We start from the raw sequence: 18,681 nt of genomic DNA, 5'->3' as shown, positions 1-18,681 counted from the left end.
AAAGGATATGAGGGAAATGTGAGAATAGGCTACTGAATCGGATGGTCAGTCATGGTCATTACGAATGATGGAGCAGACTCAGTGTCATATGGCCTAATCGTGCTTCCACTTTTTTCTAAGTCTCTTAATTAGCGAGAAAATGATCATGATTTGACCTCTGCTGATGACCACTAAGTAGCGCAGAGCAAGGATTTTATTATTAGGTTTGCTGGTGGGCATTAACTCATCCATTAAGTTCCCACTGTACTGCAGAGGTATCATTAACAAGCTGCATCTCTTTTATAAAGAAAAGTTTCAAAAAATTTTGATGAGCAGCATTGCATCATGAATAACAATTGTAAATAACCGAAGGCAGTTTTATACCTATGATACCAGATATCAAAACCCCACACTTGCTAAAATTTTAGAAGTCACATGACACCTGGTTCTAGTCCAACAGGATTATGTGAAATCACAAGTTTTCTGAGTGCTGCTCCTTCATCAGGTGAAGCTCACTTGTGATTTCAAATAAATCTGTTGGACTATAACCTGGGGTTGTGTGACTTCTGACCTTGTCCACCCCAGTCCAACACCGTCACCTCCATGTCATTGCTAAAATTTGACTATGTAATAGCAATAAAATATCTGCTTCAAGGCAGTAGTAGCACCTTTGTTAAAATGAAGTAACGTTTACTTGGCTTACAAAAGAAAAGGAGCAGGAGTAGGCTTGTTCAAACCCTCAAACTTCCAGTTTAAAGTACAATAAGTAAACAAGAAAAAAACTTCAAAAACTGCATTGCAAAATTGTTAAAATATTACTTTGGTATTATATTTCAAAAGCTGCTCCTTTTTTGCTATTACCTTTATGTAACCTCCAATTGAGACCAATGTCTTACTGTCAGGGGAGAAGTGAAGATCTGTAACCCAACCCCCATGTTTGGAATCTTTGATCTCCGATTCTTCTGAACAAATATGAAGCAAAGAACCATCGTGCACCCTCCAGATCTATTCAAAGAAAGACAAAAAGATATTCATTGTTTTACACCTGAACCTGGGTTCCAGGGTGAGGTAAGCAATACACTAGCGTACTCAGCTGCTCAGTCCAGGTCAACCCTCAGTCCTTAACAAGAAAATATCCCTAGTGGTTATGAACATGCAATTGGTAAGCATGCTATATATGGATTTTAACATTGCACATTTGAACACCAAAGGGGTATAAATACATAGCTATATACATGTATATCTTTCCTGCCAATGAACTCAGAGAAAAGCCTAATCAATTCATGGATATGTCATTGTAAGTAACTTATATTTTGGAGTTAAAGAAAAGAAGAAATTTCGCACAGCTCACAAAGGTAATTAGTCTCAAATATTTTATGAATTTAAAGTAAAAAGATAGACTTCCAACTATATTGTATTGAATCTGAAGCTTCTTTTGTCTTATCATAATACATGTGGGTAAAGTTCAGCCCAGAATGGTTGGCTCCATGGACAATGACGGTGTCTCTCCAAGAGGGCGGGGTGACCAGACTGGAAGTCTCCAGAAGGGCAGGGTGACCAGATCGGGCATCTCTGGGAAGGCAGGGGGGACCAGATCGGGCATCTCTGGGAGAGCGGGGTGACCAGACTGGGAGTCTCCGGGAGGGTGGGGTAACCAGACTGAGTATCTTGGGAGGGTGGGGTAAGCAGACCGAGTATCTCGGGAGGGCGGGGTGACCAGACCAGGCATCTCCGGGAGGGCAGGGTGTTCAGACTAGGAGTGTCCGGGAGAGCGGGGTGACCAGACTGCGAGCGTCCCGGGAGGGTGGGGTGACCAGACTGAGTATTGCGGGAGGATGGGGTGTCCAGACTGTATCATCTTTTTCTTCTCTCATGTAGTTTCCTTGCCACTTCGCAATGAAGGCCAAGAACATCGGAGATTAATTTACCAAAGTACCAAAATGAAATATAATTTTTACATTTTCAAGATTTGATTACAAATGATAGATACCCTGATTTCACCATTGTCATCTCCTGTAGCCAAACAATCATTATCCCATGTGAACTTGCAGCTCCGGACACAGGCATTATGACCAGTCAGACTGTGAAGAGGAATGGTGCTGTTCAGGCTCAAAATCTAAAAACACAAGCAAACTTATGTTATAGATAAAAGAAAATTAAACTACTGATACTTAAGTAACTAAAACTGTTATCTGTACAGGTCATTCTGCTATAACGCACATTTCGTAAGTGTAAATTCACTTTAACACAATTGATGAACTGAGAACATTGTTTCTAAAGCATGAAGTTTTAAACTGTGTATTGGTTATAATGCAATTCCAGCCCCATTAGTTTAGATTAGATTAGATTACTTACAGTGTGGAAACAGGCCCTTCGGCCCAATAAGTCCACACCGACCCGCTGAAGCGCAAGCCACCCAGACCCATTCCCCTACATTTACCCCATCACCTAACACGACGGGCAATTTAGCATGGCCAATTCACCTAACCTGCACATTTTTGGATTGTGGGAGGAAACCGGAGCACCCGGAGGAAACCCACGCAGACACCGGGAGAATGTGCAAACTCCACACAGAGTGTCACCTGAGGCGGGTATTGAACACTGGTCTCTGTCGCTGTTAGGCAGCAGTGCTAACCACTGTGCCACCGTGCCGCCCAAATGGTGCTGCCATTACACATGCCCTCCCCCTTGACATGTGTGTGCTTGTCCTTCCTTCGCGGTGTGTGCGAGTCCCTCCCTTGCAGTGTATGGGCGTGTCCCTCCCTTGCAGTGTAAGGGCGTGTCCCTCCCTCACTGTGTGTCTGCGTGTATTCCCCTCACCGTAAGTGTGTGCGTTTGTCCCTTCCTCACTGTGTTTGTGCGTCTCTCCCTTGCGCTGTGTTTGTGCGTGTGTATGTTTGCGTGTGTGTCCCTGTCCCTCTCAGTGTGTGTGTCCCTCCCTCACTGTGTGTGCACGCGTCTGTCCCTTGCTCTGTGTTTATGTGTGTGTGTGTGTGTGAATCTGTGCATGTCCCTCCCTCGCTTTGCGTGTGTGTATCCGTCCCTTGTGTGCATGTGTGCGAGTGTGCTTGTCTCTCCCTTGCTCTGCGTTTTTGTGTGTATATATGTTTGCGTTTCACTCCCTCGCTTTGCGTGTGTCCATCTCTTGTGTGTGTGTGTGTGACCAGCTTGCTGTGTGTGTGTATCCCACCCTTGCTGTGTCTGAGTGTGTCCTCTCTCGCTGTGTGTGTGTGCCCCCTCTCAATTTCTGTGCACATGCCCTCCCCCTCGACATATGTGTGCTTGTCCCTCGTTCACGGTGTGTGCGTGTCTCTCCCTTGCAGTGTATGTGTGTGTCCCTCCCTCGCTGTGTGTCTGCATGTATTCCCCTCACCGTAAATGTGTGTCTTTGTCCCTTCCTCACTGTGTGTGCGTGTCTCTCACTTGCTCTGAGTTTATGTGTGTGTGTGTGTGTGTGTGTGTCCCCATCCCTCGCAGTGTGTGTAATGTCCCTCCCTCGCTGTGTGTCTGCGTGTATCACCCTCACTGTGTGTGTGTTTGCGTGTCCGTCCTTCGCTTTGCGTGTGTGTCCCTATCCCTCGCTGAGTGTGTCCCTCCCTCACCGTGTGTCTGCATATATCCCCCTCACTGTGTGTATGTGCGTGTCCCTCCCTCGCTTTGCGTGTGTGCGCCCCCTCTCAATTCGTGTGCACATGCCCTCCCCCTCGCAGTTTGTGTGCTTGTCCCTCCTTCGCAGTGTGGCCCTCCCACGCTATGTGTTTGCGTGTCTCTCCCACGCTGTGGGTGTCCATGCTCCCTCCCTCGCTGCGTGTCTCAGCATATTTAGCTCTTTTATTTGGCATCGTATTAAATCAGCTAAACTGCAATTGCCTAACAGATTTTGGGTAGTGGATCTCCTGGACATTAAAAACCATCATAAAAGCTCACTTTTATCTTACATGAGTGACTGGGTTTGTGGGGACCCTTTTTCAATATGGTTAGATATCGAAACCTCTCAGGCAAAATCCCCCCCGACTAGTTTCCTGTTTTTGAACAAAATGAGGACAGTTAAGGAATATTGCCATAACCCAATAGTTATCAATACTGTTAAAGCATGGAAGGCAACTCAGCAGAGGGAAGGCAATATTGGCAAAACATCTTTTCTTCCACCTGTAGTGGATATACTGAGTTTTCAACCAGGGATGAAAGATTCAGGATTCAAACATTGAGCAGCTAGGGATGTTTATTGCATGGGCGATTTATTTGAGGGAGACACAACGATGTCTTTTGATCAGTTAATGCGTAAATATGAGCTATCCTAGCAGGGACCTTTTTTTTCAAGTTAGGGATTTTATTAAAAAAAAACTACACTTTTGACTGATCCCTACAAATCCAACACAGAGAGGAGTGTGATCTGTGCGAAGAGGACACTTTCTGTCAGCATGTTACATCATCAATTGGGGGGGGCGGCCCCTCAGATAAGCTTGATCGACTTTGCAGGGTGTGGGTGTAAGGGTGGAGAAACACCCGATTTATTTTCTTCTTGGCCTGCTAAGTGTATTCCCTGTAGATGCGCATAAGAAAAAACTTTTCAACATCCTCACTTTCTGCGCAAGAAAGAATATCTTGTTAGGTTGGGTGTCCGAAAATCCCCTGGGCTTGGTGGGTTGGCGGAAGATTGTTATGGAGCATACCCCCTTGAATTTTCTTACAAATATGCTACACTACAAAACTGAGAATTTCTATAAGACATGGTGGCCCTTTTTGGACTACCTGGACACAGATTTGTCTGCCACACTAACAAGGGGTTTTATATAACTGTAACGACTGTGCTTTAAGAGTCCAATATCCAGAAGGGGGAACTGCAAACATAAGAATGTGAGAAAATTAATGCTCTCGATATTTGAGAGTTAATGTTTTGCTGAGGTGTATTATTACTATTTATTTGTTGCTAGTTTTTATTTAGTTAAACAGTTAATTGGAGTTCTTTAAAATATATTGATACCTTTGTACATGAGGGCAGTATGGGCTTTTAAAATTTTTTTGGGTGCTCTGTGTATTGCTTTGAATTGTATTGTTTTGTATTTGCTGTAATTTTAAAAATACATTTTTCAATAAAACTATAATTATAAAACATTAGAAAGAATTAAACAATGTTACGTTAACAAAAGCAAAACCAATACTCAACATATTTCATATTAATAAGAGTCCTGATAGGTTTTAAAACATCTGCTTTCAGAAATTCTGCATAAGTATGCAAATAGCCCCATTACATTCCATTGATAACTCTGGTGTTTTTGAACTAATAAATACTTGAAGTTTGTGAACTATATTCAGGTTCTGAAGGGACATAATAACTCTGCATAGAACAAAACTTTTGTAACTGCAACATATATCTTTGTTACAGCTGAGCCTTGTAACAGTACTACTCACAGATTTTCAAGTGATGTTGCAGAGGATGTGTACCTGTAATATTCTTTATTGATGTGACATTTTGCAAAAAAACCTTGTTGTTTTCCAACATCACTTCTTCCCATGATAATTTTGTGACACATCAATCAGAAGGTATGAAGAAAACACTTGGCTAATTATAACCATTACAACTAATGTCATAAATGACAGATCTCACAGAAGAGAAAATATAAATTTAGACTTTTGAGTACGAATTCATTAGTTTTAACAATTTAAAACTGTCAATCAAAATCTTCCTGTGCATGACAGATAATCATTAGAATTAATGTCACTTCTCTCAGGAATAATAACATGAATTCTGTTTTTATTTAATTTAGTTTTTTCATCCATTCTGCCTTTCCTTTCATTCTTTAACAGTATACTCCTTATATAGATGACAGAGCACATCAGTACTAATGAGCCATTAATATAATGTAAGATGCTCACAATTAATTTGCTTCTATAAGTCTCTAATAACAAATTCAAATTTAATTTTATGTAGTGTCTAGATTTATTTGGCTTTGCAAATGCAATTTGCACCATTTCAGCATAAGATAAAGTCATATAACTTTAAATAAACAATACATTTGTACAATTCTTTTAACTACTGTGGATATCCAACCCCCTCTTCAATTGCAAAGACAACCTGCTCCATATTGCACTGGACACAACTGCAACCAATGTACAGAATCAAATGTTGATTACAATTAGGAGATTTCTTTATACAAACATCATTGTAAAGCAAAGAGATCCAAGCTGCCTTCTCTACATTTGCTTTCCGTCCTGAAGATAAATATGAGGCAATGCAGAGGCTGTCCTGATATTTGCAATTATGTTTATTGAAGGGTTGTATAAATTTGGGTGAGAAGGCATACGATAGGTATGTGCTTCTACTTAACAAATCAAGATGATCCTTAAAGATATTGTAATTATCCTAGCTTTCACACAGCAACAACATTATGATCAAACTGCACTGATTGTTGACGATGGTACCCATTTCATATCAATGACACAAACATGAATCTGATGAAAGAAAAAGCAATTGCCCCCAGCAGACTGGTCCAAATTATGGTATGGCATGAACTTTTAAAGACAGTTTCACATTCTTTCAACTCACTTTCTGACATCGTCCTAAAACAGATATTGGTTGGACTGGATAATTGAACATTTTCTATTTTTCATTCTGGATTAACAGAACAAAATCTATGTGCCAAGTCTTTCAACATTTGGGTTTACACAGTGATCCATGGGGTATGCAAAATGCCTTGTGAAACAAATAGGCTTGGATCTGTTAGTAGAGGAGAATAATCTGTTTTTGTCACCAGACAATGGAATCTATAGCCCTAAGGCATTAATACATGAATGAAAATAGACAGAATCGGAACTTCCAGTGATAGAAAATCAAACTTGGAAGAAGTCACCTAAATATCTTTCTGCTATGCGATGGCTATGACAAATAAATTACTTTTAATCAAACAGAGGCATAGAGATGTACAACATGGAAACAAACCCTTCAGTCCAACCCGTCCACGCCGACCAGATATCCCAACCCAAATAGTCCCACCTGCCAGCACCCGGCCCATATTCCTCCAAACCCTTCCTATTCATATACCCATCCAAATGCGTCTTAAATGTTGCTACTGTACCAGCCTCCACCACTTCCTCTGGCAGCTCATTCCATACATGTACTACCCTCTGTGTGAAAAAGTTGCCCCGTAGGTCTCTTTTATATCTTTCCCCTCTCATCTTAAACCTATGCTCTCTAGTTCTGAACTCCCCGACTCCAGGGAAAAGACTTTGCATATTTACCCTATCCATGCCCCTCATGATTTTATAAACCTCGATAAGGTCACCCCTCAGCCTCCAATGCTCCAGGGAAAACAGCCCCAGCCTGTTCAGCCTCTCCCTATAGCTCAGATCCTCCAACCCTGGCAACATCCTTGTCAATCTTTTTTGAACCCTTTCAAATTTCACAAAATCTTTTCGACAGGAAGGAGACCAGAATTGCACGCAACATTCCAACAGTGGCCTAACTAATGTCCTGTACAGCCGCAACATGACCTCCCAACTCCTGTACTCAATACTCTGACCAATAAAGGAAAGCATACCAAACGCCTTCTTCACTATCCTATCTACCTGCGACTCCACTTTCAAGGATCTATGAACCGCACTCCAAGATCTCTTTGTTCAGCAGCACTCCCTAGGACCTTACCATTAAGTGTATAAGTCCTGCTAAGATTTGCTTTCCCAAAATGCAGCACCTCGCATTTATCTAAATTAAACTCCATCTGCCACTTCTCAGCCCATTGGTCCATCTGGTCAAGATCCTGTTGTTGTCTGAGGTAACCTTCTTCACTGTCCACTACACCTCCAATTTTGGCGTCATCTGCAAACTTACTAACTGTACCTTTTATGCTCGCATCCAAATCATTTATGTAAATGACAAAAAGGACCCTTTCCTATTTTTTCTAACTACCAATTTAGATTTAATAGATTCTGCTTCACTCCAAAAATTAACAAGACCTCGAGGAAGATGTTAAAAGGACCTAGCACCGATCTTTGTGGCACTCCGCTGGTCACAGGCCTCCAGATTGAAAAACAACCCTCCACCATCACCCCCTGTCTTCTACCTTTGAGCCAGTTCTGTATCTAAATGTCTAGTTCTCCCTGTATTCCGTGAGATCTAACCTTGCTCACCAATCTCCCATGGGGAACCTTTTTGAATGCCTTACTGAAGTCCACATAGATCACATCTACCGCTCTGCCCTCATCAATCCTCCTTGTTACTTCCTCAAAAAACTCAATCAAGTTTGTGAGAGATGATTCCCCACGCACAAAACCATGTTGACTATCCATAAACAATCCTTGCCTTTCCAAATACATGTACATCCTGTCCCTCAGGATTCCCTCCAACAACTTGCCCACCACCGACGACAGGCTCACTGGTCTATAGTTTCCTGACTTGTCCTTAACACCTTCTTAAACAAGTGGCATCACGTTAGCCAACCTCCAATCTTCCGGCACCTCACCTGTGACTATCGATGATACAAATATCTCAGCAAGAGGCCCAGCAATCACTTTTCTAGCTTCCCACAGAGTTCTAAGGTACACCTGATCAGGTCCTGGGGATTTATCCATTTTTATGTGTTTCAAGACATCCAGCACTTCCTCCTCTGTAATACAGACATTTTGCAAGATGTCACCATCTATTTCGCTACTTTCTATATCTTCCATATCCTTTTCCACAGTAAATACTGATGCAAAATACTCATTTAGTATCTCCCCCATTTTCTGTGACTCCACACAAAGGCCACCTTGCTGATCTTGGAGGGGCCCTATTCTCTCCCTAATTACCCTTTGTCCCTAATGGATTTATGATTCATGGCATTTTCTATCCTGAGCAAAAGCCAGTTCTCCAATCAAGAATTTCTGACTTAGGAGCTGGTAATGAATTGAACAGAATCCAAAAATGTGGAATACATAATTAATATCCTATTGGCACCATGGTATGAATAAGGTTGAAGTCACAGACCCATAGAGATGTACAGCACGGAAATAGACCCTTTGGTCCAACTTGTCCATGCTGACCAGATATCTTATACTAATCTAGTTCTACATGTCAGCACTTGGCCCACATCCTTCTAAACCTTTCTTATTTTTTCTAACTCCCAATTTAGATTTAATAAATTCTGCTTCACTCCAAGATTTACAAGACCTCAAGGAAGATGTTAAAAACAGAACACGTGTTCTTTTTATAATACAATATCCTTTTATTGTCACTGATGCAGGTACTAAAGTTAAAGTTCTCTGTTACTAATACAATTGATTAAATTGGAAGCTTTTTAAAAGAAGCCATTAAGGTTTAATTTTGTCTAAGAATATTGCCTTTAAGTAACCAGTCATTTTGAAATAATTTAGAGATGAATAATAGACTTGAGCACTTAACTGAGACTATAGACTGCTACAATATGAAACAATTTCAGTTGAATAGTTTACATCTACACAACATATGAAACCTGTAGGTTCTTTACTGCATTAGGAGTTATAAGACACCTTTGATTTCTCTACCAGTTTATTCCTTACATGAATGATAACAGAGGAAAAATATCAAAAGTCTTGGCAGGCAACACATGGAAATTGTCTACTGGAGTAGCTTGCAAGCAGGCTCATCACCACCACAAATAAAAATGATATCTGTAGCTTCCAACCGCAAATTTTTCATGGTGAAAATATAAACGCCTGGTTCTGCAACGTGTTTTCTCCACTCCAGAGAAATGCTGAGCTATGCAAGTCACTGACAGAGTTGATTAGATTGCTATGAAATAAGGCTCCTAATGATGAGCAAACATTTGCTGCTGTGATCCAACCACAGGCTTGTCAATGGCACAAACAAGAATTTGGTATTTTGCGAAACAGAGAAACATCAACTTACTTGCAGTAACCATTTTAGAACTAACAAATTTGAATCCAAATGTAATAAACATTTTTCTATCCAAATTAATAACAGTCTGTTAAAATGGTACATATTATTCCTCTATATCCGCGAGGGTTCTGTTGTTGAGAACTCTTGTGAATGATGACATTGACGAGTGCGGAGATCGTTTGAAAGCAGCTTGCTATGTATTTTCTGATGCAGATATCGCAAAGTCACAAGTCGTGAATTTGTCTAAGAGGATTTACTGTATTGGTAGTTTCAAAAAGCTACATATTGGTAGCATGGATTATTATTCATATGCCAGAAGAATATTGTTTTGCTGGCTCTACTACAAGTGTATACAAATTATTTAGTCGACTGGGGTTTTGGTAATCAGCTGTGATACAGTGACAAGAAAGAACAGCTGCAGCCATTTCAAAGATTGCTGGCAATAAGATATTTCTGACAACTGCAGAAGAATTAATAGCCTGGGCTGGAATCCCTGGGATTGGCTTTGAGCGTTAACAGAATCAGAGTCATCGGGCTCTGGTGAGACCGCACCTGGAGTAATGTGTGAAGTTTTGGTCTGCAAATTTGAGGAAGGACATTCTGGCTATTGAAGGAATGCAGCGTAGGTTCACGAGGTCAATTCCCGGAATGGCGGGACTATCATATGTTGAAAGATTGGAGCGACTGGACTTGTATACACTTGAGTTTAGAAGGATGAGAGGGAATCTGATTGAGATGTATAAGATTATTAAAGGATTGAACTGTCTGGAGGCGGGAAGCATGTTTCCGCTGATGGGTGAGTCCAGAACCAGAGGACATTGTTTAAAAAGAAGAGGTAGGCCACTTAGAACAGAGTTGAGGAGAAACTTCTTCACCCAGAGAGTGGTGGGTGTATGGAATGCTCTGCCCCAGAAGGCAGTAGAGGCCAAGTCTCTAGATACTTTCGAGAAAGAGATGGATAGAGCTCTTAAAGATAGTGGAATCAAGGGTAATGAGGATTAAGGCAGGAACAGGATACGGATTGTGGATGATCAGCCATGATCATAATGGATGGTGGTGCTTGCTTGAAGGGTCAAATGGCCTACTCCTGTACCTATTGTCTATTGTCATATAACATGGAAACCTACCCTTCGGGCCAACTAGTCCTTACTGACCATGTTCCCAAACGAAGCGATTGGCTTTGACATCGATAGAGTCATACAGCATGGAAACAGACACTTCGGTCCAACTAGTCCATGACGGCCATGTTACCATTTCAAATTGGTCCCATCTGCTTGTGTTTGACCCATATCCATAAGACCATAAGACATAGGAGTGGAAGTAAGGCCATTCGGCCCATTGAGTCCACTCCGCCATTCAATCATGGATGATGGGCACTTCAACTCCACTTACCCGCATTCTCCCCGTAGCCCTTAATTCCTCGAGACAACAAGAATCTATCAATCTCTGCTTTGAAGACATTTAGCATCCCGGCCTCCACTGCACTCTGCGGCAATGAATTCCACAGGCCCACCACTCTCTGGCTGAAGAAATGTCTCCGCATTTCTGTTCTGAATTGACCCCCTCTAATTCTAAGGCTGTGTCCACGGGTCCTAGTCTCCTCACCTAACGGAAACAATTTCCTAGCGTCCGCCCTTTCCAAGCCATGTATTATCTTGTACGGGTCTATTATGTCTCCCCTTAATCTTCTAAACTCCAATGAATACAATCCCAGGATCCTCAGCCGTTCCTCATATGTTAGACCAACCATTCCAGGGATCATCCGTGTGAATCTCCGCTGGACAAGTTCCAGTGCCGTATGTCCTTCCTGAGGTGTGGGGACCAAAACTGGAGACAGTACTCCAAATGGGGCCTAACCAGAGCTTTATAAAGTCTCAGTAGCACAACGATGCTTTTATATTCCAACCCTCTTGAGATAAGTGACAACATTGCATTTGCTTTCTTAATCACAGACTCAACCTGCATGTTGACCTTTAGAGAATCCTCGACTAGCACTCCTAGATCCCTTTGTACTTTGGCTTTACGAATTTTCTCACCGTTAATAAAGTAGTCTGTGCTTTTATTCTTTTTGCCAAAGTGCAAGACCTCGCATTTGTTCATGTTGAATTCCATCAGCCATTTCCTGGACCACTCTCCCAAACTGTCTAGACCCTTCTGTAGCCTCCCCACTTCCTCAGTACTACCTGCCTGTCCACCTAACTTCGTATCATCTGCAAACTTCACTAGAATGCCCCCAGTCCCTTCATCCAGATCATTAATATATAATGCGAACAGCTGTGGCCCTAACACTGAACCCTGCGGGACACCGCTCGTCACTGGCTGCCATTCTGAAAAAGAACCTTTTATCCCAACTCTCTGCCTTCTGTCAGACAGCCAATCCTCAATCCATCCCAGTAGCTCACCTCGAACACCATGGGCCTCACCTTACCCAGCAGCCTCCCGTGTGGCACCTTATCAAAGGCCTTTTGGAAGTCTAGGTAGACCACAGTGCAAGACCTGGATTTCCCTGGTCTAACCTACTTGTCACCTCTTCAAAGAATACCAACAGGTTTGTCAGGTATGACCTCCCCTTACTAAATCCATGTTGACTTGTCCTAATCAGACTCTGCTCTTCTAAGAATTTAGAAACCTCATCCTTAATGATGGATTCTAGAATTTTACCAATAACCGAGGTGAGGCTAATTGGCCTATAATTTTCCATCTTTTGTCTTGATCCTTTCTTGAACAAGGCGGTTACAACAGCGATCTTCCAATCATCTGGGACTTTCCCTGACTCCAGTGACTCTTGGAAGATCTCAACCAATGCCTCCGCTATTTCCTCGGCCACCTCTCTCAGAACTCTAGGATGTATTCATTGGGATTGTATTCATTGGAGTTTAGAAGATTAAGGGGAGACATAATAGAGACTTACAAGATAATACATGGCTTGGAAAGGGTGGATGCTAGGAAATTGTTTCCGTTAGGTGAGAAGACTAGGACCCATGGACACAGCCTTAGAATTAGAGGGGGTCAATTCAGAACAGAAATGCGGAGACATTTCTTCAGCCAGAGAGTGGTGGGCCTGTGGAATTCATTGCCGCAGAGTGCAGTGGAGGCCGGGACGCTAAATGTCTTCAAGGCAGAGATTGATAGATTCTTGTTGTCTCGAGGAATTAAGGGCTACGGGGAGAATGCGGGTAAGTGGAGTTGAAGTGCCCATCAGCCATGATTGAATGGCGGAGTGGACTCGATGGGCCGAATGGCCTTACTTCCACTCCTATGTCTTATGGTCTTATGTATCCCATCGGGGCCAGGAGATTTATCAATTTTAAGACTTTTTAGCGTTTCTAGCACGATCTCTTTTGTAATGGCAATGATGCTCAACTCAGCCCCCTGACTCCCTTTAATTGTTGGGATATTACTCATGTCTTCCACTGTGAAAACTGACGCAAAGTACTTGTTAAGTTCTCCTGCTATTTCCTTATCTCCCATCACTAGGCTTCCAGCATCAGTTTGAAGTGGCCCAATGTCTAGTTTTGCCTGTCGTTCGTTTCTTATGTATTGAAAGAAACCTTTACTACCATTTCTAATATTACTGGCTAGCCTACCTTCATATTTGATCCTCTCCTTTCTTATTACTCTCTTTGTTATCCTCGTTTGTTTTTGTAGCCTTCCCAATCTTCTGATTTCCCACTGCTCAAGGCCACTTTATAGGGTCTCTCTTTTTCTTTAATACATTTCCTGACTTCCTTTGTCAGCCATGGCTGTCTAATCCCTCCCTGGATAATCTTTCTTTTCTTGGGGATGAACCTCTGTACAGTGTCCTCAATTATACCCACAAACTCCTGCCATTTTTGCTCTACTGTCTTCCCCGCTAGCCTCTGCTTCCAGTCTATTTTTGTCAGTTCCTCTCTCATGCCCTCATAATTACCTTTACTTAACTGCAACCCATTACATCCGATTTTGCCTTCTCTCTTTCAAACTCCAGACTGAACTCTACCATATTATGATCGCTGCTTCCTAAGGGTTCCCTTACTTTAAGATCTTTTATAAAGTCTGGTTTATTGCAAAGCACTAGGTCCAGAATAGCCTGCTCCCTTGTGGGCTCCATGATAAGCTGTTCCAAAAAGCCATCCTGTAAGCATTCCATGAATTCCCTTTCTTTGGATCCACTGGCAACATTATTTACCCAGTCCACCTGCATATTGAAGTCTCCCATGATCACTGTGGCCTTGCCTTTCTGACATGCCTTCTCTATTTCCCGGTGCATGTTGCGTCCCTGGTCCTGACCACTGTTAGGAGGTCTGTACACAACTCCAATTATGGCTTTTTTGCCTTTATGGTTCCTCAATTCCACCCACACAGACTCCACATCATCTGACGCTATGTCATTCAGTGCCATAGATTTAATTTTGTTCTTAACTAACAAGGCAACCCCACCCCCTCTGCCAACCTCCGTCTTTTCGATAAGTTGAAAATCCTTGGAGGTTTAACTGCCAGTCCTGACCCCCCTGTAACCAAGTCTCTGTGATGCCTACCACATCATAATCATTCACTATGATCTGTGCCATTAGTTCATCTGCTTTGTTATGAATGCTAGAATGCTACGAGCATTCAGGTAAAGTGCCTTCATGCTAACTTTCTTATCATTAGAGAAATTGGAAGTCATATGATGTCCTAAGCTATCCTTGCTTTTTTCTGCATTCCCAGTCTGCCTCAATTTTAAATCCACCTGGACACATGCTATCCTGCTGCTTGTCTTTCCATTTAACACCATACTCCCTGTCGCTTTCACTTTCCCTTCCCCCCAACTCAGAAGTTTAAAGTCCTACTGACCACCCTATTTATCCTCTTCACTAGAACATTGGTACCTGATCGGTTCAGGTGGAGACCGTCCCCCCGTTCCAAAACTGATGCCAATGCCCCATGAAGTGGAATCCCTCTTTCCCACACCAATCCCTTAGTCACATGTTTACGTGTATCCCTCTAAATATTTCCTATTCATGTATTTATCGAAATTTCTTTTAAATGTTGTAACTGTACCTGTATCATCACTTCCTCTAGCAGTTCATTCCACATATGAACCACTCTTTGTGTAAAACAAAACTTGCTCATGTCCTTTTTAAGTTGTAAGTAGTACCAGGAACAGAAGTGTTAAACAGCAGAAGCTTTACTAAGCAAGTGTTCACTCTGCAGGCAGCAAGGTTAGACTAAACACTTTCCCACCCAAAATAGCCAAAGACATTATTGGTATGTGACTGGATTAAAAATGACGGTCAATTACACTTACACAAGTATACTTCAGTTGACAATGTCAGAGCTAGAAGAAAATGAGGACTGCAGATACTGGAGATCAGAATCAAAAAGTGTGGTGCTGGAAAAGCACAGCAGGTCAGACAGCATCCAAGGAGCAGGAGAGTCAATGTTTCTGACATACGCCCCTCATCAGGAGGGGTTTTGATGAAGAGCTTATGCCTGAAACGTTGACTCTCCTGCTCCTCGGATGCCACCTGACCTGCCGTGCTTTTCCAGCACCAAACATTTTGACCCTTAATACCAGAGCTGACCGTTAATGGACACCAATGAATTACTCTTCCTTGCCAATAACTGTGCATCCTTGAAAATCTCAAGCAACTGAAGAATGTCAATCCTTAAGTATGCTCTGATAAATTAATCATGTAGATATGGATAGAAAGAGATGCTAAAGCTTTAGGGAGGGAATTCCAGGATTCTGACTCAATGACAGTGAAGGAATAATGATATGTTTCCAAGTCAGTGTGGTGAGTGGCTTGGAGGGGAACTTGAAGATGGTGGTGTTCCCATGTATCTGCTGTCCTCGTGATTCAGTGACAGTAATACCATTGAATGTCAAGGGGTGGTGGTTAGATTGTCTTTGTTTGGTCTTGGTCACAGCCTGGTATTTGTGTGGCATGAATGTTACTTGCCACCTGTCAAGCCAAGCCTGGATATTGTACAGTTCTGAGCAAGGTCACTGGACCCAAAACGTTAACTCTGATTTCTCTGCACAGATGATGCTAATTTACAGCATCCACAGATCTTTTGTTTATTATTTTGTCCAGATCTTTTGTATTTGAACATGTACTGCTTCAGTATCTGAGTTGTTGTGAATGGTGCTGAACATTGTGCAATCATCAGTGAACATCCCCAGTTCTGACCTTATAATGGAGGGAAGGTAATTGATGAAGCAGCTGAAGCCAATTGAGCCTGAGGAACCCCTGCAGAGATGTTCTAGAGCTGAGATGACTGACCTCCAACCACCACAGCCATCTTTCTATGTACCAGTTATGACTCCAACCAGTGTTGGAGGGTATCTCCCGATGCCCACTGATTCTAGGTTTTACTACCAACAAGTAATACAGAATTTTGTTGTTCGTCAACCAGGACAATTGTTATCTGGTGATGGAACATGATTGACTGCTGACAGTAAGACAGATAATATGTTTATTGTCTACATAATTTGGTCAAATAATTCCTCGATCTATGATTTATGATTTTAAAAACTGCCCAGCAATTTAAACTGCAGAATGTAATTTGAGATGTACAGGCAAAGAAAGATTCCCATGTCCATTAATGTAATTCTTTGAACTTTGTATGTAGATCAACTATCTAGAGGTCCTGGAAATTTTACTTCTTTAATATTACAATGATAAAACCTTAAACCTATCAAATGGCATGGGCAAATCCAAACTGGATCAACAAGTCTCAAGATAATGTCATGCTTCAGTTATTGCAGGAAACGTCTTGAATACTCCACCAACTCACAATTCAGAAGGTCTGAACCAGGGATGCCCAAACACTTTGCACCGATAAACCAAAGCACAACCTTACATGGGCTCAACAACATATTTTGGAAAATTTCATACAATTGTAAAACCAATAAAGATAGTCATCACTTTTGAAGTCTTTTATTTATATTTAATGTATTATTAAAATTGGGAGCAGCTTTGGGATTGTTTGGTATCTGGCCTCCTCTGTCAGGTTGAGGGGAGCAGTGAGGGGCTGTGACATTTGAGCTGAGTTGCTGTGCACATTTACAGAGTTGTGCTGTGACCTGTTGCATGTTCATTTGGCAGAGGGCAGCCTCTGGCAAGGGGGAACAGAGAAAGGGTAAGCAGATCTGGCAGGTAATAAATGAGGACAGAAATGGAAGCAACAATTTTCTGGGAACTCACTGAGGATCTTTTCATTTTAGGTCAATATTCATACGCAAACAATGCAGAGCCAGCAATGATACCTTGTATTCACAGTTTAGCCAACAACTACAGCATTTGTGATGACCTCCAATTACTTCCTGTGGTACCAATGTGGCACTGGAAATGAGCCTTGTGTCAGTCCAGGAACAGGACACCCCATCTCTGGGTCCAACATCACCTCTGTGCTGCTTCCACAGGCAGCAGTTCTGATTTTAGCCCCTGATTTGACATGATGCAAATTGTGGGACTGGGCACCACCAATCAGGAATCAATGTTAGGAAATGGCAGATAAGCATGAGGCTGGAAAAAACACAAGCCAGGCAGCATCCAGAGGTGGAGAAGTCAACGGTTTGGGTGCAACCCTCCTTCTGGACTGGGTATGCGTGTAAAGGGAGCTGTAGATAAAGGGGGTGGAGGGGACAGGGTGGTGAGGTGGGGGGGGGGGAGATAGGTCAACACAGTTAGAGGATATGACCTGGTTGGTCGATGGGAGGAATGAATTTGATTGGTGGCTAGAAGGAAGGGTCAATGAGAGGAATGGAAGGGAGGGGGAAGGGCTGAGAACGGAGTTGAGTGATGGAAGGGAGGTTATTTGAAATTGGAGAACTCAATGTTGAGTCCTCCAGGCTGTAGGCTGCCCAGGCAGAAGATGAGGTGTTGTTCCTCCAATTTTCAGTTTGATTCATTGTGGCAATGGAGGAGGCCAAAGATGGTCATGTCTGAAATGGAGTGGGAATGGGAATTAAAATGGGTGCAACTGGGAGGTCAGGTCGGCCCCTGCAGGCTCAGCAGAGATGCTTGGCAAAACATTCCCTTAGTTTACATCTGGTCTCCCCACTGTAAAGAAGACTGCCTTGGGAGAACCTGATGCAGTAAACTAGGCTGGAGGAGAGGCAGGTGAACCTCTTTCATCTGAAAGGACTGTTTGGGGCCCTGGATGGAGGTGAGGGGGATGGTGTACTGGCTGGTTTTGCATCTTTTCCTGTTGCAGAAGGTAGAGAAGGGTGGGGAAGGGAAGATGTTCTTGATGGTGGGATCTAGTTGGAGTTGGCGACAGTGTTTAAGGATGATGCGTTGGATGTGCAGACTAGTTGGGTGGTAGGTGAGGACAAGGGGGACCCTGTCTTAATTGTGTTTAGAGTGCACAGGGTGAGGTTAAAGCAGTGGACTGGGAAATGCAGGATGTGCAGTATCAGCCTGTATGAAATGCTCAATCGTCTGTGGGCCACAGGTTGTAGTTTGCACACAACTGGTCTGAAGTAATGGAAATATTCAAAATTATCTTATGAACATGGTATATTTCTACTGATTGCATTTGGTGAACAAAAAATTGACTTTAAATTGTCAATATTGGTTCTGAGGCAATACCTGAAAGGTTTCCTACACTCAATGATCAGAGTTAGATTTAGTGGGATACCTGCTGATGCTCTGCTGAACAGTTATTTCTGCTCCTGCCCTTTATGAAAACATTGGCTTTAGATAATCTCACATTATCTAAAGATATGCAGGTTAGGTGGACTGGCCATACTAAATTGCCCCATAGTGTGCAGGCAAGGTGAGTTAGCCATGACAATGGTCGGGTTGGGGGGGGGGGTTGCGGGGCGGGACGGTTGGACGTAGTGAGATGCTCTTCTGAGGGTTGTTACAGACACAATG

The 18,681-nt window shown here is 42.6% G+C and overlaps 1 protein-coding gene across 4 annotated transcripts in view; it reads right to left on the bottom strand.

The window, feature by feature from the left end:
* Positions 1-18,681, bottom strand: part of apaf1 (apoptotic peptidase activating factor 1) — a 182,035-nt gene that overhangs the window by 38,810 nt on the left and 124,544 nt on the right. For all 4 annotated transcript variants that reach the window (XM_072562470.1, XM_072562472.1, XM_072562469.1 and 1 more), the window contains 2 exons: positions 1,970-2,095; positions 841-984 (listed from right to left, as the gene is read on the bottom strand). In XM_072562470.1, coding sequence (XP_072418571.1) covers positions 841-984; positions 1,970-2,095 — 270 coding nt within the window. The remainder of the gene's footprint in view (positions 1-840; positions 985-1,969; positions 2,096-18,681) is intronic.

Source organism: Chiloscyllium punctatum, chromosome 44, assembly GCF_047496795.1.
Source record: "Chiloscyllium punctatum isolate Juve2018m chromosome 44, sChiPun1.3, whole genome shotgun sequence".
Taxonomy (NCBI): Eukaryota; Metazoa; Chordata; class Chondrichthyes; order Orectolobiformes; family Hemiscylliidae; genus Chiloscyllium; species Chiloscyllium punctatum.
This window is presented reverse-complemented; position numbering and strand designations above follow the sequence as displayed.